Source organism: Chrysochloris asiatica, unplaced genomic scaffold (assembly GCF_000296735.1).
Source record: "Chrysochloris asiatica unplaced genomic scaffold, ChrAsi1.0 scaffold00090, whole genome shotgun sequence".
Lineage (NCBI taxonomy): Eukaryota > Metazoa > Chordata > Mammalia > Afrosoricida > Chrysochloridae > Chrysochloris > Chrysochloris asiatica.
This window is the reverse complement of record NW_006408608.1, coordinates 9,334,944-9,361,249: the sequence shown is the minus strand read 5'-3', so window position 1 is coordinate 9,361,249 and position 26,306 is coordinate 9,334,944. Positions and strand designations below refer to the sequence as shown.

Sequence of the window (26,306 nt, the reverse complement as noted above, 5' to 3'; positions counted from 1 at the left end):
AGTGTTCCCATGTTCTGTTTGAACAACTGCCTCTTGGTCCAGGTACAGATTCCTCATGAGCACAATTAAGTGTTCAGGAATATTCATACTTTGCAATGTTGTCCATAGCTAGTCATGATCCACACAATTGAAAGCCTTGACATGATGTGAGGTTGTGTTCTCATGAGGCATACATATGGTCTTCAGGAAACTGCACCATTGACCTACCTGCCCCACTCCCCTCCCCCCCTCTCGTCCCCCCCGTCCCCCAGCAGCTGACCAGCTGTGGTCTCTGGCCTTCTGGATTTTTGAGGAATGGGCCTGACCTCAGCCTGGGGATGAGCACAGAACTCCAGGGACATCTTCTGCAGACTTGCCCCTAAGGGAGGGGTAGGGGAAGCCCCTTCTTGGCCCAATGGATAGTCCAGCTCCTCTCTGGACCCAGGTAACTGTTCAGGGTTTTGCTCTTGGCTTCCACTTTCCCCACTGAAACCGAGGCAGCAACAGCCCAGTTTTTGATTTTCCTTTGCATGTATCTGCAGCTCAGGGGTTTCATAGACCCCTTGGTTTCCCCAGGCCCTCCAGGAATCTGTGACAATACGATGGATCAATGTTGAGAACCCCTCCCCCTTTGCTCTTCACAACCCTAGGAGGAGGTAGACAAGGTGTTTTGATGCCCATTTTATAGGTGAAAGAGCTGAGGCTCAGAGAACATAAGAAGTGATGCTCCCAAATTCTCCAGGACCTGACAGGGCCAACTCGTGTACCTGGCCTGTGGGAACTCAAGTCCAGGGTCCTCTACCTGAAGTCCACTGCCAGATACCCCTCCAGTGAGGCCAGATGCTCTGTGTACGTGGGAGGTGACAAGTCTGTTCCCCTACTCCTGGAGGTTACCTGCTCAGGCTGCCCTCAGTCTACACCACCCGCCCACACCCACCACCCAGCTCATTCAGATTTTCCATCTATCATGTGGGTGGCCCACCCATCCAGCTTATACTTCTGAGGCCTTGGGAGGCAGCTAAGCTTTTGATGCCATCTTTTTATAACATCCAGACTGGTGAAGGACCTGAAGCATCACATAGACCCACACTGTCCTTTTCAGGCGAGGACACTGAGGTACAGAGAAGCCAGGTTACTGTCCAGAGTAGATGGGGTGCTGAGTTGGGGGTAGACCTGAGGATAGAATGCCGGTCGTCCTGAAGTGCGGGAGACACGTAATGTTAGCTTGATGTCAGGAAGAAACAGAGTGCTGGAGGCTAGGAAATTTTTTGAGCCTCAGTTTTCTCATCTGTAACTTGGGAATAATAATAGTACCAACTTCAAGCTTTCATAAGGAGGCCTGCTGCTGCCTTCACAGCGACTGCTGCTGTTTTGGTCCTTCCTCCGTCGTCCTTGCTGTTCTTCATCAGTGATGCTGCCCTCCGGACTGAGCATCAAACTCACTGAGCACGCTCTCAATCATTGTACCTGGTCCCATGCCTTTTCTTTATTAGCTCTTATTGCCACCTCCCATTTAATCCTGTCTGTGTGTAGATCATTGTGGGCAAGGAGTGGTGTAGTCAATATCATATCCCTAACATGGAGAACAGTGTCAGACACCTGCTTGTAGAATGAATAAGTAAAGGACTTTGTTCACCTTAGCCCCAGACTTCCTCCACCATTAAAACAGGAGGTTTTGGAAGTGGTCCTGAAGGCTCTGGCTAGTTCTAAGATGCTGAGTCTCTCTCCTGTCCCCATTCTCTGCCTCTCCTTTTCACCATGGCCGCTGGTTCGACCACCTGACTCACAGAGTCCCACCTATGAGCTATGGTTGCTCTGGTCGTGCTGCTGAGGAGCTGCCTGGCTGAGGATGGGCCCTCTCAGAGTCCATTGTCTAGATAGCAGTGCCTGGAAGAGCTGGGCTCTGATGCTGACCAGCCCTGCCCACTGGCCACTTCACTCAGGTTCCTGAGTAGTCACTGAGAAAGATAGTTCAGAGTTGAGCTTAGAGGATGTGGGCCTCAGGTCAAGAGGGGTTCCCCACATTATGGGGGTGTGTATGAGAAAGAGAAAAAGAGCAAGATTCCCAACAAAATGGATTGGCCAAGTGGCAGCATCGATGGACTCAAGCGTGGCAACAGTAGTGAGGTTGGCCTGGGATCGGGCAGTGTTTCGTTGTGCTGTGCATAAGGTTGCTATGGGTCGGTACTGACTCAATGGCACCTAACAACAACAACAATGAGAAAGAAGGAACGAGAGCCCAGACCCCAGCTCAACAAGGACGTGGGAATCAGGTGGAGCCCCAAACCAGTTCTGTCAGCCACCATGAACAGGACACCAAGGTTTTTCTGGGGGGCCAGCCTGGGTCACACCTCAACCCCAACCCTTCTTCCTGGAGAGCTCAGGGACTTGTGTATACCTGCTTTTGGGGCCTTCATCAGAGGGACAAAGCTGAGAACCTAGAGCAGTGATGGGGTAGGGCTCAATGCTGTGGGTGGCAAACACAGCCTCTGCCTGGAGAGAGGTGGGGAGGAGGTGCTAACAATGGGCTGTTCAGCTGGACACTGGGAGTCTTGGGTGTGTGTCAAGGAGGAGGGGAAACTTGGGACCCTAAAAGTCCCTAAACCATTCAGTGTCCCCTTATTCTTTTTGAATGGGACAGGCGGTTCCAGGAGTGAGAGCTCTCCTGATGTGGCATTGGGCAAGTGGTTTCACATCTTTGAACATCTAGGAAATGGAAGAGCTTTGCCCTCCCAGCATGAGGAGAGTATGTGTTTCAGAGTAGTATTGTGCTCCACAGCGTTTACCATGGAGGATTTTTCAGAAACAGAGTACCAGACCTTTCTTCCGAGGTTCATATGGGTGGACTGAGCCTCTAATCTTTTGGTTAGCTGCCATCTGTGTTAGCTGTGTGCACCACCCAGGGACTCCTAGTGCATATTGGTGTTGGGTGTTGTTGAGTCAGCTCAGACTTAGAGCGAGACCCTCCATACAACAGAACAAAACGCTGCCTGGTCCTGCACTTTCCTCACAATTGTCATTATGATTGAGTTCATTGTTGGCACTGTGTCAGTCCATCTCCTTGGGGAGTCTTCTGCATATTCACGGATTCTCCACATTTCCAAGCATGCTCTCCTTCTCCAGCTTCTGGCCCAAAGTATGACAGAGGGAAGTCTTACCATCCTCACTTCTAAGGAGCATCTTGGCTGTTCTTCCAAAAAAGATTTGCTCATTCTTCTGGGAGCCCATGGTACTTTCAGTATTTTACACCAACACCATAATTCAGATGCATTGATTCTTCTCTAATCTTCCTTATTCACTGTCCAGCTTTCATATGCATATGAGGCTACTGAAAACACCATGACTTGGGTCAGGTGCACCTTAGTCCTTAAAGTGACATCTTTGCTCTTTAACACTTTAAAGAGGTCTTTTGGATCAGATTTGCTTAATGGAATCCGTTATTTGATTTCTTTCTTTCTATTTTTTTCAGTTTTTTAAAAAGCTTTTAATTACTGTTTTCAGATTTGATATGATAGTACCAACATAAATAAGATCAAAATATGAGGGGACTTAGAAACTTGGTAGAAAAATGCTATTTTCTTTCTATTCCATTTTTCCACAAACTTTTTGAAGCCCCCTTGTATTATGAAAAAGGGATAGGGAACAAAAAATAATTTTTAAAAATTTAAAAATGAACTGTGTTCCCCACCCCCCAAAAGATTATTATTATCCTAACACCTGGTGTCTGTTCATGTGATCTTATTTGGAAACAGGGTCCATGCAGATGTAATTCATTAACGTGAAATTATGAAGTAGATGTTGTTGTTAAGTGCCGTCATGTTGATTCTGACTCATATGGACTCGGTATGGGGTTTCCAAGGAACAGCTGGTGGGTTTGAACTGCCAACCTTGTGTTTTGCAGTCCAGTGCTGATCCTACAGCACCACCAGGGTGAACCCTAATTAAATATGACTGGTGTTCTTATAAGAAAAGAAGAGACACAGATAGACTCTCAGGAGGAAAGATCATGTGAAACAGAACACAGAGATGGGATTTATGCTGCCACAAGCCAAGAAGTGTCAGACACTACTAAGAAGCGAAAATATGCAAAGACAGATTTCTTTCTAGAGACTTCAGAGAAAGCATGGGCGTGCAAACTCCCTTTCTTGTAGATTTTAAATATGGAATAGAACATTTTCCAAATACTTAATTCTTAGCTTCTTTGATATCTTTCTTTACTAATTTCTTTTTTTCTTCCTTACCCTGTCTTTAGAATTTCCTTTATGCATTGCTTTTTAAAATTGTATCTCATGGTATCTTAGCTTTTTAGTGCTGTTTTAACAGAAATATCACAAGTGGGTGGCTTCAATGAATAGAAACTAATTGTCTCCATTTAGGAGGTTAGAAGTCTGAATTCAGACTCTAGTGGAAGAAGACTCTCTCTGTTCCTGTTTTTCTCTTTTGGATTCTTGCCCTTGGAATCTAGCCACTATGTTGTAGGGAAGCCCAGACCACATGGAGAGGCCTTGTATGGGTGTTCCAGTTGACAGACCCACACAGTGTCCCATGTGATATCCGTCTCATGCAATATTCATCATCAGCTGCTATACATGGGAGAGAACCAGTCTTCAGACGATTCCAACCCCAAACTTCAAGTCTTCTGGTTGAGTAAAGTTTGCTAGCAAATACTAAAAAATTCTATCAACTACCTAGTTGAACCATGCTGACTGTACCAAAGAGGTACATGTGATTCCTTGCATGAATGAAAATGAGTGGGTTTTGCTCTCATTCTTAATCAGTATTTTCACTTGGCAGACAATTCTCCTAAAAGTCTGTAAGGTATCCAACATCCAATGATACCAAAGAGGAGACTGAAGACAGTTTTTGTATCTTCTTTTTAGAAGCTGTCTGGACCTTCATTTTATGTCTGAGGAGCTCTGGTAGCGTAGTGGTTATGAATCGGGCTGCGAACTGCAAGGTCAGCAGTTCGAAACTGCCAGCTGCTTTGCGGGAGAAAGATGAGACTTTCTACTCCTGTAAAGATTTACAGTTTCGGAAACCCTGTTCAGGGTCGCTATGGGTCGGATCCGACTCAATGACACTTAACAACAACAACAACAACATTATAAAATTTCTCACTGATCTCTATTTCTATATCCATATAATCTACTTCTCATCTGTAGTTCATGTGGAATCGATACATAGATGAAGAGGGGATACTGCCTAGTCAGGAATAAAGAGGAAGACTACAGCAATGTGCTCAAGCAACACCATTGCGAGGATGGTGCAGGACTGGGTAGTATTTAGTGCTGTTGTACATAAGGTCATTATGAGTTGAAACTGATGGCGCCTAACAATAGCAACAGGTCTATAAACTATTTCTTGATACTATGTAGTATTTTGCTACTATTATTTATGGTACTGGGAGCACAGTGATACTGTGAGCATAGTAAAAACATTGGACTGTGAACCACAAGGTAAGCAGTTCAAACCCATCAGCTGCTCCATGGGAGAAAGATGAGGCTTTCTGCTTCTGCAAAGATTCACAGCCTCGGAAGTTATTTGATTTCATGACTGCTGCTCCCATAAGTATTAATTGTGGATCAAGCAAAATGAAATCTTTGACAATTTCAGTCTCTTCTCCGTTTTTGGTGATGTTACTTATTGGTCCAGCTATGAATGAGGATTTTCATCTTTACACTGAGGTACAATCCATATTGAAACCTTTGGTCTTTGATATTCATCAGTAAGTGCTTCAAGTCAGTCATTACATCCAGCAAGGTTGTGCCATCTGCAAATTTCAGGTTATTTAATGACACTTCCTGCAATCCTGATGCCCCGTTCTTCTTCATACAGTCTAACTTCTTGGATTATTAGCTCAGCATACAGATTGTGTGATGGAAGGATACGACCCTGACACACACCTTTCCTGATTTTAAACCATTCAGTATCCCCTTGGTCTGTTTGAATGACTGCCTCTTGGTCTATGTACAGGTTCCTCATGAGCACAGTGCGTTCTGGGATACCCATTCTTTGCAGTATTATCCATATTTTGTTATGATCCACACAGTCACTGCCTTTGCAGGTCAGTAAAGCACAGGTAAAGGAGCTCTGGTAGCGTAGTGGTTACGAATCGGGCTGTGAACCTTAAGGTGAGTGGTTCGAAACTACCAGCCGCTCCGCGGGAGAAAGATGAGGCTTTCTACTCCCGTAAAGATTTACACCCTTGGAAACCCTGTACAGGGTCGCTATGGGTCGGAACCGACTCGATGGCACTTAACAACAACAACAAAGCACAGGTAAACTTCTTTCCTGGTATTCTCTGCTTTCATTCCTAGTGGCACTGTGGGTTAATGTACTGGACTGCAAAGTCAGTTTGAACCGCAAGGTCAGTGGTTCAAGCTCATGAGAAACCCTATACAGAGACATTATGCTTCGGAACTGACCCAACAGCACTTAACAACAACAACAGCATCCTCTTCTGAATCTCACTGAGTTTCTGGCAGCTCCCTTTTGATGTACTGCTATGTTTTTGAATTATCTTCAGCAAAATTTTACTTGCATGTGATATTAATGATATTATTCGATGAGTTCTGCATTCTGTTGGGTCACCTTTCTTTGGAGTGGGCACAAATATGGATCTTTTCCAGTCGGGCAGGTAGCTGTAGCCCAGATTTCTTGGCAGCTCTGAAGAGTGGCTGCTAGTGGGTCTGCTGTGCCCAACCCCCTAGCTGCCTGCCACCAACAAGGCCTTGGAAGGATACAAAGTCTCCGGGAGACCAGGGAGGTGGCACTTCTTCTGCCTTGATTTTCTCTTCTGGGCACAGTCAGACTGACTACACAAATTTGTTGTTGGACCCAAGTGCAGTATTCTGTGTCTTTTATATGTGTCTCCTGATACTATCTCCTACCACCAGACTGCAGTTTCCTCATCTTTTCAGTGGGCATTAACTCTCATCACCAATTTCCAAATATTCATCTTGGCACCCAGTGTTTTGAAAGACTGGGCTTGCTAAACGTGCTGAGTAAGTCCAGTGCTATTCAATCTGTTTCCTCATTTTAAACCACTAATCAGAGATCCTCTTTGGGGTGGGAGTGAGATATGAACATGAGCCTCCCCAACTCATTGAAAAGCCTCTGTAGGCTTCCCTGGCCCAGCGTTGCCCAGAGGCAACTCACCTTTGGAGTCCCTGCAGGGTCTCTGCGGTGACCTGGGCCTGGCTCCCAGGGCTGTGGTTTGGGCTCAGTTCTTGCTCTTGGGAGCCTCAGGCTGGAGGGAATGACCTTTTGTCCTGCTTGCTCACTGAGGGGTTTTCTGTTCCTCATTGTTTAGCAATGACAGGGCAATGGGATTTTTTTTTCTAAGAGGATAAACAGGCCTGAAGATTGCTCAAGGGAGCGTTGACCCCTGCACCATCCACTGGGGCTGGAGTCCTGTGGAGCAGCAGGGAAAGTGGAGGCAAGACCCTTCAGACTGAAGGTGCAGATGGAAGGAAGGATGGGAGGCGGGGTCTATGTGGGGAGAGAGGTCCAGCCATCGCCTGCCTTTGGCAGAGAACAGACTTGGCCACCACAAGGCCCTTTCCCAACAGGCCCTTGGAGCCCTGACAGGAAATGCTGCCCCCAGTGGTCTACACTACCAGAAAAGCCCCTTGGGTAGGGGAAAGAGATGACTTAGCTTCCTTCCTGGAGCCTTCGTGGCCCTTAAGAATGGGGGCTCCCTTAGCTACTGCTGAGGGAGTTTGTGGGACAAAGTAGCACCCACCATCCCACCTGGGGTGTAGGGTTCCCGTGAAACTTGTGTGGCTACTTTGCCGGGCAGAGGGCTGCAAGGGAAGGAGGCACAGCTCCCCCCGCCCCCACAGGGATGCTGTCTGAGGCAGGAGGCAGCTCCTGGGGGACAGTGCTCAGTCAAAGCTGGGGGAAACACAGCCCCTTTCCTTGGGATGCTCCCAGCTGAATGGAGGCTACAGGGGCCCGTTTGGAGGGCGTAAGGACAGTTAGGCCCTCAGCCTCAGGTAATATTCAGTTGAGTTCTGTTGGGGGGCGGGGGAGGCTGTCCTTTCTGTGTCTGCATAGTCCCTCTGTGTAGGGAGTGGCTGATAGCTGACAGGGCTGCTCAGATCAAACCAGACTCCTCAGTCTTCTCCATGTATGTCCCAGTCATCTTGTTCTGCCCACGGGGACCAGCCTTGGAGTGTCAGAATCACTGGGGGAGGTTTCTGTTTCTTTCTAGGCCTAATCCGGAGGTTCCGCCTCCGTTTGAGTCAGTTGGAGTCTGTATCAGGGATGCTTTAAAAGTAGGCATTGCCCCCTCCCACACATTGTAAAAGTCCAGGTAGGGGATCCCAAGCCCTGCTTCTCCCTTTGGCCAAGGGTGCCTGGCAGTCTGTTTCAGGGCCAGCCTGGGAGGGGAGAGGGACTGGAATTAAGCATGAAGGCATGTCTGTACATACATGTGCATGTGTTTGCATAAGCATGTGTGCACTGTGCAAGTGTGAGCATGTGCATGCATGTGTATGCATACAGGCTCACATGTGTGGGTGCACACATGTGTACACACATACATGTGAGCTTACAGTCTACAAGGAAGTCATAGTTATTTTTGGAACCTGCTATGCAGAATGGTCCCCACTTCCCTTTCCCAGCCATGGCATCTCTCCCAGCCTCACTCAGGCAACTGTCCTGGGGTTTGGTCCTGGCTCTGGGTCTGGGGTGAAGTGGGTCATGGTGCCTCAGAAGCAGGCGAAGTGGCCTGGCACTGGGTCTTCCTGAAGGAAGTGACCACTGTCATGGAACCCATGCTTAGGTCAGCTGAGTCTGAGCCCTTGCTGCGTGCAGAGCCACCAGGCTGCGGCCACAGTCAGAAAAGTGATGGCCATCTGTCTGCTCACAGCCACATCAGAGGAGTGGCTCCAATGCCAGGTCCGAGGGGCTCACTCAGAGTGAGGGGCAGGTGGGGAAGTTTTTCGAGCAGGGCACTATCTGAGAAAGGTTTTTTAAAGCCTTACCAGGTGGAGGAGATAGCTTGGGTAAAGACACAGGGCCAGGGTCTCTCAGAGGCCTAAGTGACCCGGAAGTAGAACATTTGGCTCTGCTGGGTTGTCACCTCTGATGAAGTTCCCACTGTGGATCCTAATTACGTACAGATGAGCAGTCAGATGGCTGAGTTTCCAGGCCAACGGCTCACTCCCTCCCTGCGGGGCCAGCCAAAAGCCCAGCCTTCCCTAGACTCCCAGACAGAACTGAGGGGTGGGAAGGGATGCTCAAGTGAACTCACCTTGATATCAGATATTCGCCTTCTTTGTAGGGTCAAAATTTGCCAGACCTATCAGACTGCGAACCTCAAGGTCAGCTGTTCCGTGGGAGAAAGATGAGGCGTTCTGCTCCCGTAAAAATTTACAGCTTCGGAAACCCTGTGCAGGGTTGCTATGAGTCAGAACTGACTCCACGGCACACAGCCGCCATACTGGCCCAGTTGTATCTAGAGTTGTGGCAATACCTGCTCAAATAGCTTTGTTTACTGTTGATGTCCAGAGTAAACTGGTCAGTCTGCTGGTTGTTAAATATTTTGAGAATCTCTCTTGTTTCTATGTATTATGTAGTAAAATTCAGAGAGGTTAAGACACTTGCTTAAAGCCACACAGCTGCGAAGTGATGGAATGAGGATTTGAAGCCAGGTCTCTGACTCCAGACACTGTAGTCTCTCTTCCCTCCTCTAGGGAGAGTCCTCATTACTTGGTCAGTAAAGGTTTGTTGAGCTTGTACTGACTGGGGCACCTAGCACTATGATTTCAGATAGGAATGGAATGGGGCAAGACCCAATCTATAACTCTGCCATCCTAGAATTGCTGCATTGCTCCTTACAAGAAGCACATGTTGCTGAGATTTTCAGTGGGTATAAGCCTTCTTCTTTGCTTGAGCAGTCATGCGCATACCCATGTGCATACCCCCACTCTGAGCGTGCTCATAGCTGTTTCAAAAAACAAAAAATCAAACTTATTACTGTGGAGTTGATTCAGACTCATGACAACCCACGTGTCCTAGAGTAGAACCGCTCCATAATCTCGACAGAAGATTACCAGGTCATTCTTCTGTGGCTCTACTAGGTGGGTCTGAACCGCCGGCCTTTAAGCTAGCAGTTGAGTATGAACTGTGTGTTTACCCAGGGACCTCATAGACTTGTATATGTGACTAATCATTGTTCATCCAAGAGGCCTGGATCTCTAGCTCCTATCTTTAAGGAGGAAAGGCAGATCTCAAGAGTGTGCCGGAGTTGACTGTCAGCAGCCCCATGTGCACCTCCAGGGTCTGCCCGAGATCTGATGGAGAACTCTGTGTTTCTCTCCACTTCCGTACATTCTGTGTACCACTTTTCTTTTCCCGCCTCTTTCTTCTTATTCACTGCACTGTTCATCAGTTCATGGTGGCATCAAATACAGAGGTTGAGATCATAAGTCAAGACGGTAGACCTGAATTGGAATCTGTCTTTGGAACTCACTGACCCTGGATGTTTGGCCATAGGAAAACTACCTTCTTCAGTGGGTTGTTGGGAGGGTTGCCTGAGACCACACACCTGTCTATGTCAAGGCTTGTAGAAGCAAAGCCTGAGGCAGGAACTCTTCGGGTGAGTGAGGGCAACTCGATAGGCCCAGGAAGAAGCCAAGCAAGGGGGTGATCTCCACTGGGAGCAGCCTCAGCCTGATCCTGTAGGAGCTCTGGGAGTAAATTGCATCACAACATGGGTCTCTCGTGGAGGCCAGGGGACTGCCTTCCAGTGGTGGGAACTGTTAGCAGCCAACACCCACAGCAACTGGCGTCAGCAGAGGGGTCTGGGTGGGTCTCCAATGGTACCCATTGATAAGAGCATCCGATGCACCCAGAGCAGACTTGCTTCCCTGTAAGTATTTCCAGTCGGTCTCAACAAGCATTCTTTACTGAGCACAGACGGCAGCAGGCCGTACCAGAGCTGAGGGTCCCAGGTGATGAGACCACCATCACAGACCTGTGTGCTGTGTGTGTGTATGCACCATGCAGGGCCAGGACACAAGCAGGAAGCCATTTCTGAACCATGAAGTGATTGTAGAATGGGCATGCCCAACTTTCTAGAGAGCTGAGAGGCTGAGGAGCCAGGGTGAGCTTCCCCGAGGAAGTGGCACTGAGCCTGAGGGAGAAAGGGGAGTTTGGCTGGTTGCACAAGGAGACATCCTAGGCAGAGGATTACTTTGCACTATGAAAGACTGCCTTCTGGCCAGATTCAGGGCTCTGTGCCTGGCCTGCTGTAGGTTAAAGCCATCTGTACCCACCTTGGCCTTTCTGGCTCAGCGCCTCTGCCTGCGTGCTATACTAGGAGTGGGGGTGTGGGGGTGAAAGAAGGCAGGAACTCTGCCTAGCCCTCCCCCTCCAAAAAGGAATGATCCCCATCTGGGTGGAGGCTTGGCATTTGCAGTTGTGGAACCCAGAGTGACCTGCTGATGGCTATGTGTCTGTTCCTTCTTGCTCCAGGCTGCGCTGCTCCCCCCTGCCCCGGCCCTGGAGCTGGAGAATAGCACCAAATGCCAGCCGAACCAGTACTATGACAGGACGGCCCAGATGTGCTGCAGCCTGTGTAAGCCTGGTAAGAAGCCAGTCATCGGGGCCTGAACCTGGGGACAGTATCCGGGAGGGAGTGTGTGTGTACGGGTGGATGGGCAGGGGCGAGGCCTGGGTTCGTACTGAACTCTTTCAAGTCCCATAAACTGACTTCAGGCTTGTTCTTGCTTCTGGGCCTTTACCATGCTGTTCTCTCTGCCTAGCACAGTTCTTCAACTCCCATAGATCTCAGCTTTGGTGTCCCCGCAACCTGTCCCACACTGCCTCCTTTGAGCCCCCACTGGTCCTTGTGTTCCCTCATTGCAGGTCATTTGACACTGTGTAAGAATGGTCTAGTTACTTTCTTTCCTAAAAAAAGGAAAAAGATTGTCATGGTTACTTTCTTGTCATCCCTCCTACACACACACACACACACACACACGTGTGTGCTCCTCTGGGGACAGAGGGGACATGTCCTTCCCCGGCACTGAATCCCCAGCACTTGGCACAATGCCTGGCACATAGTATATACTCAGTATATATTTGACTGAAACAACGAATGCATACCCATTTCACAGATGACAGACCTGAGGCCTAGCCCCAGTTGGAAGAGCCAGGTGACCTGCCCCAATGCCATTCATCCATCCCTTCATTTATATATTCCTATTTTTAGAAAGCACCTGTGTGTCAAACCTTGTTTTTAAGTGATGGGAGTACAACAGAAAGCAGGGCGGACAAAATCTCTGTCTTCATAGAGCTCACATTCTAATGGAGGACAAGGGATTTGAACCAACAGGTGAAATAGATGTGTGGTCTTATCAGACAGTGGTAAGTGAAGAGGTTAAGGCAAATGGAGACAGATGGAGTGGGCATGATGCTTTATATGGGGTGATCAAGGAGGTGACACTTGGAAACCTGGAGGAGGTGATAGAGCAAGTCATACAAAAATACAGGGAATGACAAGCCAGGAAGAAGCAACAGCAGGTGCAAAGGACCTGAGGTGGGAGCCAATTTGGTAGGCTTAAGGAGTAGCAAGGCCAGGGGGTGTGGGCCAGAATGAGTTAAGGGGGAACAGGTAAGCTGGGCCATGGCAAGCTGTTTAGATTTGATTTGGCAGGAGTCAGGAAGCCGGTGGAGGGTTTGAGCCATTACCCTGACAAGTGGGTAGGCACATACATACCTATCACCTCTTCCATCCATTTTAGGGGCCCCCTGGGGAGCAACCCTTTTTCTTTCTGTTGTTGTTGTTGTTGTTGTTACGTGCCATCGAGTCGGTACTGACCCATAGCGACCGTATGCACAACAGAACGAAACACTGCCCGATCCTGGGCCAACCTCACCACTGTTGCCACGCTTGAGTCCATCAATGCTGCCACTTGGCCAATCCATGTCGCTGAGGGTCTTCCTCTTTTTCTGTGACCCTTCGCCTTACCAAACATGATATCCTTCTCCAGCGACTGGTCCCTCCTGACAATATGTCCAAAGTGTAATAGACAAAGTTTGGCCATCTTGGCCTCTAAGGAGCACTCTGACTGCACTTATTCCAAAACAGATCTGTTGGTTCTTTTGGCAGCCGTGGCACTTTCAATATTCTTCTCCAACACCACAACTCAAAGGCATCAATTCTTCTACATTCTTCCTTAGTCACTGTCCAGCTTTCGCATACATATGAGGCTATTGAAAATACCATGGCTTGGGTCAGGCTCACCTTAGTCCTGAAGCTGACATCTTTGCTCTTCAACACTTTAAAAAGGTCCTGTGCAGCAGATTTGCCTAATGCAATATGTCGTTTGATTTCTTGACTGCTGCTTCTGTGAGTGTTGATAGTTGGTCCAAGAAGAATGGAGTCCTTGACAACTTCAATCTTTTCTCTGTTGATAACAATGTTGTTTATTGGTCCCAATGGTGAGGATTTTTGTTTTCTTGACATTGAGATGTAATCCATACCAAAGGCTGTGCTCTTTGATCTTCATCAGTAAATGTTTTAAGTCCTCTTCACTTTCAGCAAGCAAGGTTGTTATTGTCTGCATATTGCAGGTTGTTAATGAGTCTTCCTCCAATCCTGATGCCACGTTTTTCTTCATAGAACCCAGCTTCTCAGATTATTGACTCAGCATACAGATTCATTAAGTATGGTAAAAGAATACAATCTTGTCACACACCTTTCTTAGTTTTAAACCATTCAGTGTTCCCTATTCTGTTTGAACAACTGCTTCTTGGTCCGGGTACAGATTCCTCATGAGCACAATTAAGTGTTCAGGAATACTCATACTTTGCAATGTTGTCCACAGCTTGTCATGACCCACATAATCGAAAGCCTTTGCATAGTCAATAAAGCACATATAAACATCTTTCCAATATTCTCTGCTTTCAGCCAAGATCCATTGGACATCAGCAATGATATCCCTCATTCCACGTCCTCTTCTGAATCTATCTTGAACCTCTGGATGTTCTGTCAATATATGATTGTAGCCGTTTCTGTATTACCTTTAGTAAAACTTTACTCACATGGGATATCAAAGAGATTGTCCTATGATTTCCGCATTCCATTGGGTCATCTCTCTTTGGAATGGGCACAAATATGGATCTCTTCCAATCAGTTGGCCAGATAGTGGTCTTCCAAATTTCTTGGCATAGATGATTGAGTGCCTCCTGTGCCGCCTCACTTTCTTGAAAGATTTCAATTTTGATTCCATCAATTCTTGGTGCCTTGTTCTTTGCCCATTCTTTCAATGCACCTTAGATTTCCTCCTTCAGTATCATTGGCTCTTGATCATATGGTACCTCTTGAAATGGTTGAACATCAGCCATTTCCTTTTGGTACAGTGACTCTGTATTCCTTTCATCTTCTCTTGATGCTTTCTGCATCATTCAATAATTTGCCCAGAGAATCTTTCAATAACAAAAGTTGAGGCTTGAGTTTTTTCTTCAGTTCCCCCAGCTTGAGAAATGTTGAGCGTGTTCTTCCTTTTTGGTTTTCTGATTGCAGATCTTTGCACATTTTGTTGTAAAATTTGGCTTTATCTTCTCGAGCTAATCTTTGAAATTTTCTCTTCAGCTCTTGGACCTCCTCATTTCTTCCATTTGCTTTAGCATTTCTACACTGGAGAGCAAGTTTCAGTGTCTTCTTCTGACATCCATTTTGACCTTTTCCTTCTTTCTTGTCTTCTCAATGATTTTTTGCTTTCTTCATGTATGATGTTCTTGATGTCATCCCACAACTCTTCTGGTCTTTGGTCTTCAGTGTTTAATGTATCAAGTCTGTTCTTTTTTCTATTAAGAAGTCGTTAATTATTAGTTTAAGAAGTTACTAGTTTAGCACTGCATGGCAGGATAGGAATGGGGATGAGACTTAGAAGAGTAAATTCCTTAAAGGTTTGCCTTGGTATTCTCCCATCCCCTGGCTTACCTTATCTTCATACCTTCAGGGATCCTATACTCTCATCCTTAATAGAATCTCAGGAACTAACTACATTGCTAATAAACTATTTCTCGCTAAAGAGTGATTGACTGATAATAGGCTTCCAATGGTGGCACCTGGAAAGAGCAGAAGAAAGGTATTTTATGTAGAATAGGGGTTCAAAGGTAGACTAAACACTGGTATATGCCAGATTTGAGAATAGAACTTAGATTTGTGTGACTTTTAAGTACTGAGATTGAAGGACTTCCTTCAGGTGAGTCAATGGAGAAATGTGAACTTCATCAGAGAGTGTCCGCAGTTAGGCCTCAGTATTCTGGGACTTGGGAGCTGTGGGTGAGCCCAGAGTCTTGGCAGAGGCCTCATTCCCTAAGACCTGTGGCCCTTGCCTTTTCAGGTGAGCATGTACGGACCTTCTGCACCGCGACCTCAGACACAGTGTGTGATGCCTGTGAGGACGGCACGTACACCGAGCTCTGGAACTGGGTCCCTGAATGCTTCAGCTGTGACTCCCCTTGCAGCCCCTGTAAGTGGACCTCAGAGAGAGAGAGGTGGTCCCCGGCACTCTCCCCTGGCTACTATGCATTCCAGTCTCTTACCCGAGACCTGGCTGGGGCTACTCCAGCCCAGTGGCCTCCATGTTCCATGTTGATTGCTCACATGGGCATGACTCTTTATCATTTTCAAATGGCATTTTCATCCTGGGTTTCACTATCTTCCTAAAGCCCCATGGGGCAGGCGGGCATGGACCCTAGAGCTAGGGACATTGCACCTTAGAGAAGAGACGGGGTTTGCTCAGGCCATAGTAGAGCTGGGATTCTGTGGCCAGTGTTCTTTTCGCCACAATGCTGAGGGTTGCCCACCCTCCTCCTGGAGATAAGAACTTTCCGGAGTACCGAGCTGGCTGGGAGGTCAGAGTGGAGCGGCACAGTGGGCAGGCCGGTGGAAATGACTCTGGGCTGCCTGTCACTCCTCTAGCCCTGATGGAAGCTCAAACCTGCACTCGGAAGCAGAACCGCATGTGTACCTGCAAGCCAGGATGGTACTGCACGGCGATGAGGAAAGATGGGTGCCGGTTTTGTACCCGACTGCGCAAGTGCCCGCCCGGCTTTGGAGTTGCCAGACCAGGTATGGCCAGATTTGGGAGTTCCCTTCATAGTATCCCTGCCAAGTCACAGGCTTCCACCAATCAGAATAGACAGCAAGCGTCTTCAGGGGTGGTGGCCAGGTGCTTGCTATCCAGTCATCTGTCCATCCACCTACCAGTCTGTCTTTCCCCAACCCTCCAGATTAGGTGCCTGCTGTGTGCTAGGTCCTGGGGATCCAAAGGTGGATCCAAAGGTTGAACCCTAAGCTACTAGAATATCAGAGGAGACCATGGGAAAATGGGCCCGTGAGATCCTGAGTCCAGCTGTGGATGGTGTGTTTATGTGTTTTGAGAGGCTCCTTTTGGGCTCCAGTGCCCAGGCCTACCTGTCCCAGGAAGTTGGTGACAGGTCATAATTTCCCTCTGCAGGAAATGAAAACTCAAATGTGGTGTGTACTCCCTGTGGCCCAGGGACATTCTCCAACACGACTTCATCTACAGACACATGCCGGCCTCATCGGAAGTGAGTGACTGGGTCTTTTGCTAATAGAGGTGTAGGGAGGGGTGTGCACACGGTGCCTGGTCTGGTTGAGTCTCCGGATGGGGTGCATGGACAGGGAGAAACGGGAGGACTGTCCTGAAACAGGGTATGATACATACACTCACCTCCCATCCTGACCACTGGACTCCTTGTCTGCTGGACTGCCACGTCCTGATCCAGCCTCTTCCTCCTGCAGCTGTAGCGTGGTGGCCATCCCTGGCAACGCAAACATGGACACAGTCTGCAAGGCTCTGACTCCTGCCTTGATGGTGACCTTGGGGCCAGTCACCACACACCAGGCAGGGTCCACAAGACCCCAGCCCATGGAATCCACTCCAGGACCTGATACAGCTCTGAGCACCTTCCCTCTGCGCTCGTTGGGTCCAAGCCTTCCGGTTGAGGAACTCAGCACAGGCAGTCTCACTCTCCCAATTGGTAAGCCACAGAGGATTCATTCATTCATTCACTCACTCACTCATTCATTCATTCATTCATTCACTCACTCATTCATTCATTCACTCACTCACACACTTATTCACACACACACTCACTCACTCACTCACACACTCACTCACACTCACACACTTACTCACACTCACACACTCACTCACACACTCACTCACTCCCTCCCTCACTCACACACTCCCTCACTCACTCCCTCACACACTCACTCATTCACACACTCACTCACACACTCACTCACTCACACACTCACTCACTCACACACGCACTCACTCACTCACACCCTCACACACTCACACCCTCACTCACACACTCACTCACACACTCACTCACTCACTCACACCCTCACTTACTCACTCACATACTCACTCACACTCACACACACTCACACACTCACTCACTCACCTACCCACCCACTCACTCACACACTCACTCACACACTCACTCACACCCTCACTCACACACGCACACACACACACTCACACACTCACTCATACACGCACACACTCACACAGTCACTCACCTACGCACCCACTCACTCACTCACAGGGTCTTCATGAGAGCCTGCTGTGGGCTGGATCCTGTGCTCTCTTCTGGGATACAGGGTGTCAGCAAGACTGGTGCCCTCTCCGGACTCTTGATGCTGTTCCCAAGAATCCTTGGGTGGGGAGAGATGGTAGTTAGCATTTCACCACCTGTGAAGATGAGGTAGATCATCATTTCTGGTGACAGAGGACCGAGCCAGCTCACACCAGCCTTCCCTTTGGGTTTAGGGTCACATCAGGCCAGAGCTCTCAAATTGGTGGTCCTGGGGCTGGGTCTACCCACAGATATATTTTGTTTGTGTTTAATCTGTAATTGAGTTTGAGAGTCTCTAGACTGGGCTTGCCATCTGTAGCTGTTCTGCCTGACCCTGAGCTGCTTGGCCCTTGGAGCTATCTCAGTCTGTTCCTTGTCTTTACTTTCTAGGGTTGATTGTCGGAGTGACGGCCGTGGGTCTGTTGGCAATAGTGCTGGTGAACTGTATCATCATGACTCAGAGGAAAAGTAAGATGTCCTTCCTGCCTTCCTGGGCATGCTCTCTCACCCCCTTACTCAGTAAGCGTGTCAGGGTGCTTCCTGGGGGTCTTCCAGGGATCAGGCAGAATTGGACATCACAGTCCCTGTCTGTAGGGACTTGCATCTTGAGGTGGGGACATGCCCACAAAGTTCCTACTAACAAACAAGACGCGACCAGAGCTGTGAAAGGGGGTGGGAGTTCAGGATAATTGTCCAGGGACTGCTTGGAGCAGGTCTCCTTGAGCTGGACATGGTTTAGATGGCAGACAGTATGCAGGGAAGAAAGGGCATCCTGAACAGAGGGTGGGATTGGGGCATGATGGGAGCCCAGCCTCATCCAAAGTTCTGCTTGCACCCCACGTGGCCCTCCTGCTTAGATCAGAGGTGTCCAAGTGTCACTCTTCCTGATCTATCCCTGTCTCTTTACAGAGAAGCCCTCCTGCCTGCATGGAGAAGCCAAAGTGGTAAGTGTCCTTCTCTTCCCCTCCTCAGTGTCCGGCGGGGGGAGTATTGAATTCTGCCCAATCTGCCCAGTGTGCAGAGCCCTGGGGAAGTCAAGGAAAGGCTGGCCAGGCTTTGCCCTTGGGGATTGGGGCCATCTTCTATGGGATGAAGAGACTGTGAGCATGAAATACAAATCAGGGGCTGAGGAAGTGGCCGCACGTGCATGCCCTTGGACATGGCTTATTTCCTCACTATTAAATGGGAATAGTGTCTGTTCAGAGTCTCTGGGTGGTGTGAATGGTTAACCTGATTGACTGCTAACTGAAAGGCTGGATGTTTGAGTCCAGCCACAGGTGCCTCAGATGAAAGTCCTGGTGATCTGCTTTTGAACCCTCAATCATTGACAACCCTGTGGAGCACAGTTCTACTCTGACACACACGGGGTCACCATGAGTCCAAGTTGACAGCAGCTGGTATAGTGTTTGCTCAGACACTGGTGTTTCAGCAGTAGAATTCTTGCTTTCCATGCAAAGACCTGGGTTGGATTCCTGCCAGGACCCCTCCTGTGCAGGCCCCACCTGTCGTTCAGTGGAGGCTTGTATGTTGCTTTGAGGCCGAACATTTCAGTGGAGATCCCAGACTAAGACTAGGAGGAAAGGCCTGGCAAACGACCTCCAAAAATCAGGCATGGTTTTCATCAAATCCTATGACTCACAGTAGTCCAGACCACAACTGATTATGGAATGGTACAGGACCAGGCAGTTCTGTTGTGCATGGGGTCCCTGTGTGTCAGGGGCCACCTTGCTGTCAGCCTACAGCAACAGCTAAGTCTGTAAGCTAAATCCGCTTAGCCAAGTTTACAGCACTGTCTGTGCCGTACACTCAGCTGACCACAATAACCATCGTCCCCATGGAGTTCTCTAAGAATATTCTTATGAAGAGTGGTTTCACATTGAGTTCCAGGATACTTTGGTATTCCACGGAAGAACCTTGGAAGGTTATCTGTGGGGTTGGACCTGGGGTTGTCCATTCCCCGCGCCCCCCCCCCATTTCAATCAAATCAGCTCACCTTTAATTTGCAGTTTATATAGTAGCACCTGAGGACGATTTTTCTTGGATGCACAATGCTGACATAGTTCATGAATTTTCCACCAGGAAGGCACTCGGCTGCAAGTAACAGAGAAACAACCTCAGGGTGACTTAAAACAAAGGAGCTTTGTGTTGGTTCAGACCTAATAGTCCAGATAGTGACAGCTGCTAGCATAGGATCAAGGACCTCTGGTAGCATAGTGGTTACAAATCGGGCTGTGAACCGTAAGGTCTGCAGTTCAAAACCACCAGTGGTTCCGCAAGAGAAAGATGAGGCTTTCAGCTCCTGTAAAGATTTACAGCCTCGGAAACCCTATACATGGTTGCCACAAGTTGGAACCGACTCCACGGCACACAACCATCACCACCAGCATGGGTTCATTTGTACCTTCTCATGATGCCAACAAGACCTAGACTCTTCCATCTTTAGTGTGCTGGCTTTAGTCTCTGCTTTGTGGCTTTTGGTTATAATATGATGACCTCTGCTCCATACATCACTCCCAGATTCAAAGACAAGGAGGAATAAGCCAGGTCAGTCTTTATCAGTAAATCATCTTCTCCCTGAAACCCTAGCAGACCTCTTCTTCCATGTCATTGGCCAGACTGTGTCACATGACTGCCTTAACTGCAATGGAGGCTGGGGTGATTTGCTTTCCCAGTCTCTGTGGTGATGGTGGATCAAATGTAGTTACTGGCCAGGCAAGGGGGTAGTTACCAGTCAAGAAATTCATTGAGTAGTTTTTTGATAGGAAAGAGCCAGGGGTTTTCATCTTCCAGAAATTGGAGGGTCTAATATGCAAGGTCGGCGGTTCAAGCTGCTCACCAGTCACTCCTCAGAAACCCTATACAGGGTCGCTATGGGTCGGAACCAACTCGATGACACTTAACAACGACAGTACCTGGTGGTCATGCCTGGATAGGGCAGACTGAGTTTATAAACCCACAAACAGTTGGTAGAAAATGTTTCCTTGTTGTTCATTAGTCAGTAAAAAAGCCTAAGTTGGTAAGGGCCCACATGCTGGATGTTTGGTAGCAGTTTTGGATGGTTAGGGCCAGCTATAACTAAACGGAGATTCCAGTTTTAATATCTCCTAGGCAAGTGTGTGGTACTGTAGGATCAGCACTGAACTGCTAACCACAAGGTCAGTGGATCAAACCTACCAGTCAGTCCTTGGAAACCTTATACGTATTCACTGTGAATCAGAATTGACTCAACAGTTCTGACCAATGACAGCCGTAGTAGAGGAAAGAATCTATGGAAGGGACAAATGGTTAACACACTCAGTTGGAGGTTTGAGTCCACTCAGAGGCACCTCAGAAGAATGTCCTGGTGATCAAGTTCCAAAAGATCAGCCACTGAAAACTCTGTGGAGCAGCTTTACTCTGACACACATGAGTTCGCCGTGAGGCAGAATCAATTCATTGTTGACTGGTTTGGTTTTATGATAGAGGAGGAAGAGGGATAGAGTTTGGTAATGGGTGTGGAAGCGAGCCAGACCACAATGTCTGTTACAGCCCCGTGCCTGGCAGGCACAGTAGGTGTTTTGCACAATTTTACAGATGAGAGAGCCAAATTTGAGGAGCTTCCTCAATGGCCCTTTTTCTGCTGTTGTTGTGAAATACCATCAAGTTGGTTCCAACTCGCAGCGACCCTGTATAGAGTTTCCAAGGAGCGGCTTGTGGGTTTGAACTACCGATCTATTAATTAGCAGTCCAGTACTCATCCGATCGTGCCAATCTCAGCACTATTGTTAACTGAGGTCCGCACAACTGTCTTTGTTGGGGGCTGCTATCCTGTGAGCTGTGGAGTGTTTAGCAGCTTCTCTAACTTCTACTCCTAAATGCCTACATTGACAACCAAGAACATCTCCAGACATTGCCAAGTATCCCCTGGGGAGCAAAATCGCCCCTGGTTGACAGCCACTGGGTTAGAGAGAAGCTCAGCCCTGGTGACCCAGTACCTACATTTATACAGGGGCTGCCTTGATATGAACCTGACAGGGATAATATTTTGGGTTTATCTCCTGCTTTTGTTGACAAGTCAAGAGGTACAGAGAAAGAAAGTGACTGCCCTGAGTCACAGAGCAGTTGGTCCCAGAGTTGTCTCTGGACTCCCAGTCCAGTGCTCTTTGCTCCGCTCTAGAGTGTTTCCATGCAGATACACCTTGGATTTGGAGTCCTGGTGTGGTGCTGCAGGTTAATACGCTGGACTACAAAGTTGGTTTGAACTTCCAGGTCAGTGGTTCAAACTCATCAGCCGCTTCTTGGAAACCTTATACAGACAGAATCACTATGAGGCAGAACCGACTCGAAAACATTTAACAACAACAACAACACACCTTGGTTTGGAGAATCAAATTGTTTCTCATTCTCCAGGAGGTGAATCTCACTCCTCCCTTTTCTGACCTCAGTTCACTGATGCCAGCAGTTGTGCCTTTGAGCTCTGCCTTTATCTCTCTGCAGCTGTGTTCTTTCTCCCAACTCAGGGCTTCCCAATACTTGGTGCCACGAAGACTTCCCAGAGGGTGGCCCAGGGGCCTCCACTTCCTCTTTCTCTTCTTGGGCTTTGATTTAAATCAAGTTTGAGCAGCTCAACTTCTGTGTGCTGTATGATGAACCCAGTAGTGTGCTGCTCACCAGCTCTCCAGGAGGGAAAAACCGGACTGGAATTTGCTAGTGTTCATAGTGTAACCTCAAGGTCGGCAGTTTGAAACTACCAGTTCCACGGGAGAAAGATGAGGCTTTCTGCTCCTGTAAAGATTTACAGCCTCGGAAACCCTGTGCAGGGTCGCTATGGGTCGGAACCGACTCCATGGTACTTAACAACAACAACGTGGTATAAATACTCTCACCATGGCCAAGCTCGGACTACTGATGAGACTCTGTGTGTGTGGCTGTGCCACCACTGAAACCTCATGTACCCCTATGAAGTACTGGCATGCCCATTTTACAGATGAGGAAACAGACTCAGGGAGGTTCAGGTGCTGGGAAGTGGCATAGTCTGGGTTTGAACCCCGTCTGCATCTGCACACTTCACTTTGCCCTATTGCCAGAACGAAGCTTCAAAGCTGTCCCGAGTTGTTCTCAGGGGTTAGTAACCCTACCTTGTAGCACAGCTAGCTGGCAGTTGGTCCCTGCTAAGAGGCCAGCTAGAATTGCAGGGAGGGGTGACTCATCCCAACTGTTACTCTCCTGCTACAGAAATGATTCCTAGGGCACGATGGGACAGTGACTTCCCTTTTGCTCAGAAAAGGCCAGTGCATTCACATGTATAAGGTTACCCAAATCCCCCCACATACACGGGCTCTGCCAGGGTCTCTGCATCTGGCCTTAACAGGGCGGGCTGGGAGTGGCTGGGCGGTGAGGGGCCTGGCTGGCTGCATTCCTGTTTTTCTCCCCTTCTGGGTCTTCCTTCAGAGCCTGCCTGAACTGTTGCAACTTGCGGCTTTTGGGGAGGGAGGGGACTGTGACCTTTGCAGGTTTCAGTTTTGCCTGGCTGGAGCCTTTGAACCAACTGGCAGAATGCAGAAAAGCCCCTTCTCTGGGAGTGACATTTGGATGTTTCTCCTCCCCTGCAAGGAGCTCTGGTAATGTAGTGGTTACGAATCAGGCTGTGAACCTCAAGGGCGACAGTTCAAAACTACCAGCTGTTCTGCAGGAGAAAGATGAGGCTTTCTGCTCCCGTAAAGATTTACAGCCTCAGAAACCCTGTACAGGGTTGCTATGAGTTGGAACTGACTCCACGGCACATCACCACCTTCCCTGTGTGCTTGGCCCCCACCCCTCTTGTGGCCGAGATAAGCCTTCTGAGCAAGGGCTTTGACATGATGAACTAACTAACACTGGACAGCCTTCCATCCCTCCAGTGCTGGGAGTAGTGGACCCAGCTGCCTTCTGAAAAACAGGCAGTTCTGGGCTCCACTGTGCCTCTGCCACGGACCAACTGTGTGGTGCTGAGCACAGGGCCAACCTTCTTTGGCTCTTCCTGTTCTTGTGGGGAGATTGATCAGATGTCTGAGAGGTCACAGCAAGCAGGGCAGGTTGGGGCTGACTGGGACTGGGTGATTGCCTAGAGAGGAGCAGGTTATCCAGGTTGGGGTCAGGGTTCAACCAATTGCTGCTCATGTACATCTGGAATTGTAGCTCCCTCACTGTGGTAGTGTAATGGTTACAAGTCAGGCTGTTAAGCTCAAGGTCAGCAGTTCAAAACTACCAAACATTCCTCGGGAGAAAGATGAGGCTTTCTGCTCCTGTATAGATTTACAGCTTTGGAAACCCTATGCAGGGTTGCTGTGAGTTGAAACCGACTCCATGGCACATAACCACCACCAGTAAGCCACTCTGAGGAGAGGAATCCAGGTGTGGTGCTGTAGGATAATCACTGGACCAAAAGGTCAATTTGAACTGCAAGATTGCTGGTTCAAACTCACCACTCACGCCTCACAAACACTATACAAGGTCGCTATGAGTCAGAACTGACTCGATGGCACCTAACATCTGCAAGGAGAAGCAGCCCTGGTAGCATAGTGGTTAAGCGCTTGGATGCTAACCAAAAGGTCGGTGATTCAAACCCACCATCTGCTCTGTAGGAGAAAGATGTGGCAGTTCTATTCCGTCCTGTTGGGTCATCGTGAGTTGGAATCTACTTTATGACAATAAGGTTCTGGAAGGAGGCCAGAGTGTTGCAGCATTCCCCTGGGGAATAAGGTACCAACAACCTTCTCAGCATCAGGCAGGGACCGTGTCAGCTGGCCTTTCATTTGCCCCAGTTCATATTCTACCTTTAGACCCTGCTGCTCAGGACAGACTGGTGAGGATGTGGCCTCTGCCCTTCCTTTCTTTCTGGGAACCAGTGGTCACCCAGAATCCAAGGCAAGGGATTTCTGGGGGCTCTCCAGCCTCCAGATTGGAACCCCTAGACCTAGGACAGGCCTTGGGTAGCTGCACATACCCTATGTAACCTTGAGCAAGTCACTCCACCTCTCTGTCTCAGTTCCCAAACCTTTTGGAAAGCAAAGATAACACTGGATTGTCGGGAGGAGTGTCTAGGAGGACGTGGGGCATTGGTTGACACTCAGATGCCATCTCCTATTTGATTATTACTGAGGATCCCAGCAGTTAAACCCACCAGCTGCTCCTTCTGTAGAAAGATGAGGATTTCTGTGCCTGTAAAGATGTACAGCCTTGGAAACCCTACTTAGGGTTGCTATGAGTCAGAACTGACTCAACGGCAGTGGTTTTTTTTTTTTTTTTTTAATTATTATTATTACTCATGTTCTCCTATGAAAAGAAGACATAAGAAGGCGTCCCAAAGCAGCCTGGGGACTGGAGTCTTGAAAGGGGAATTGAGACAGTATGGCTGAGGCCCTGAATGGAGGGGCGCCTGCACTGGACTGCACACAGGGCTCAGCAGACTTTTGCTGTAAAAGGCCACATAGTAAATGTCTTTATGGGCCAGATAAAGGAGCCCTGGTGGTGCCATGGTTAAGCACTTAGCTGCTAATCGGGAAGTTCACACCCACCAGTGGCTCTGAGAGGGAAAAGACGGAGCAATCTGCTTCTGCCAAGATTACAGTCTTGAAAGTCCTACTGTCGTTGTGAAGTGCCGTCGAGTCAACTCTGGCCCAGAGCGACCTTGTATAGGGTTTCCAAGGAGCAGCTGGTGAGCTTGAACCACCGACCTTGCAGTTCAAACGACTTGGCATTTTGACGCATTAACCCACAGCACCACACCAGGACTCCTGAAAGCCCTATAGGAGCAGTTCTGTTCTGTCCTATTGGGTCGCTATGAGTACCCAACAATACCCAACATTCACAGTAACAATAACATGGGCCAGATGTCACTGTAATGATTACTCACCTCTGCTGTTACAGCATGAAAGCAACCATAAAGGCAGGCCAGTGGTTGAGTTGATTTCGACTCCTGCCAATTCCATGTGTATGAAAGTAGGATTTTCAATGGTTATTTTAGTTTATTTTTATAAGTCAATCACCAAACCTGTTTTCTGAGAAGGCTCTGGGTGGATTTGAACCTCTTACCTTTTGGTTAACAGTTGAGTACATTAGCCCTGTATATTACCTGGGCACTCCAACAACAGCTGTAGACAATACAGACTCAAATATACATGGCTATATACAGGGTCGCTATGGGTCAGAACCGACTCGATGGCACATAACAACAACAACAACAATGTTCCAGTAAAATCTTATATTTTGAATCTCATGTGATTTCCACGTGTCAGGAAGTACTGTGCTTCTTTTCCCCCAGCCATTTCAAAAATGTGGAAATCATCCATTGTGAACAGGTGGCTTTGGGTAAGATTTGACCCAGAGGCCATAGTTTGTTGACCCTTCATTTATAGACCCCTGCATGGAACTTACTAAGCACCGGACATTGTTCTAAAGCACTTTATAAATACCGCATTGTTTAATCATCACAATTCCATGAGGTAGTCTATTGTTGTTGTTGTTAAGTGCCTTCAAGTCAGTACCAACTCATAGCGACCTTATTATGCACAGCAGAACGAAACACTGTCCGATCCTGGACCAACCTCACTACTGTGGCCACACTTGAGCCCATTGATGCTGCCACCTGACCAATCCATCTTGTTGGGGTCTTCCTCTCCTTCTCTGACCCTCCACCTTACCAAACATAATATCGTTCTCCAGTGACTGGT

The 26,306-nt window shown here is 48.3% G+C and overlaps 1 protein-coding gene across 1 annotated transcript in view; it reads left to right on the top strand.

Annotated features, from left to right (window-relative positions):
• Window positions 1-26,306, top strand: part of TNFRSF1B (tumor necrosis factor receptor superfamily, member 1B) — an 82,413-nt gene that overhangs the window by 51,809 nt on the left and 4,298 nt on the right. The window contains exons 3-9 of the mRNA XM_006866424.1: window positions 11,464-11,575; window positions 15,345-15,473; window positions 15,926-16,075; window positions 16,464-16,557; window positions 16,772-17,010; window positions 18,007-18,084; window positions 18,526-18,560. Of these exons, the coding sequence (XP_006866486.1) occupies window positions 11,464-11,575; window positions 15,345-15,473; window positions 15,926-16,075; window positions 16,464-16,557; window positions 16,772-17,010; window positions 18,007-18,084; window positions 18,526-18,560 (837 nt within the window). The remainder of the gene's footprint in view (window positions 1-11,463; window positions 11,576-15,344; window positions 15,474-15,925; window positions 16,076-16,463; window positions 16,558-16,771; window positions 17,011-18,006; window positions 18,085-18,525; window positions 18,561-26,306) is intronic.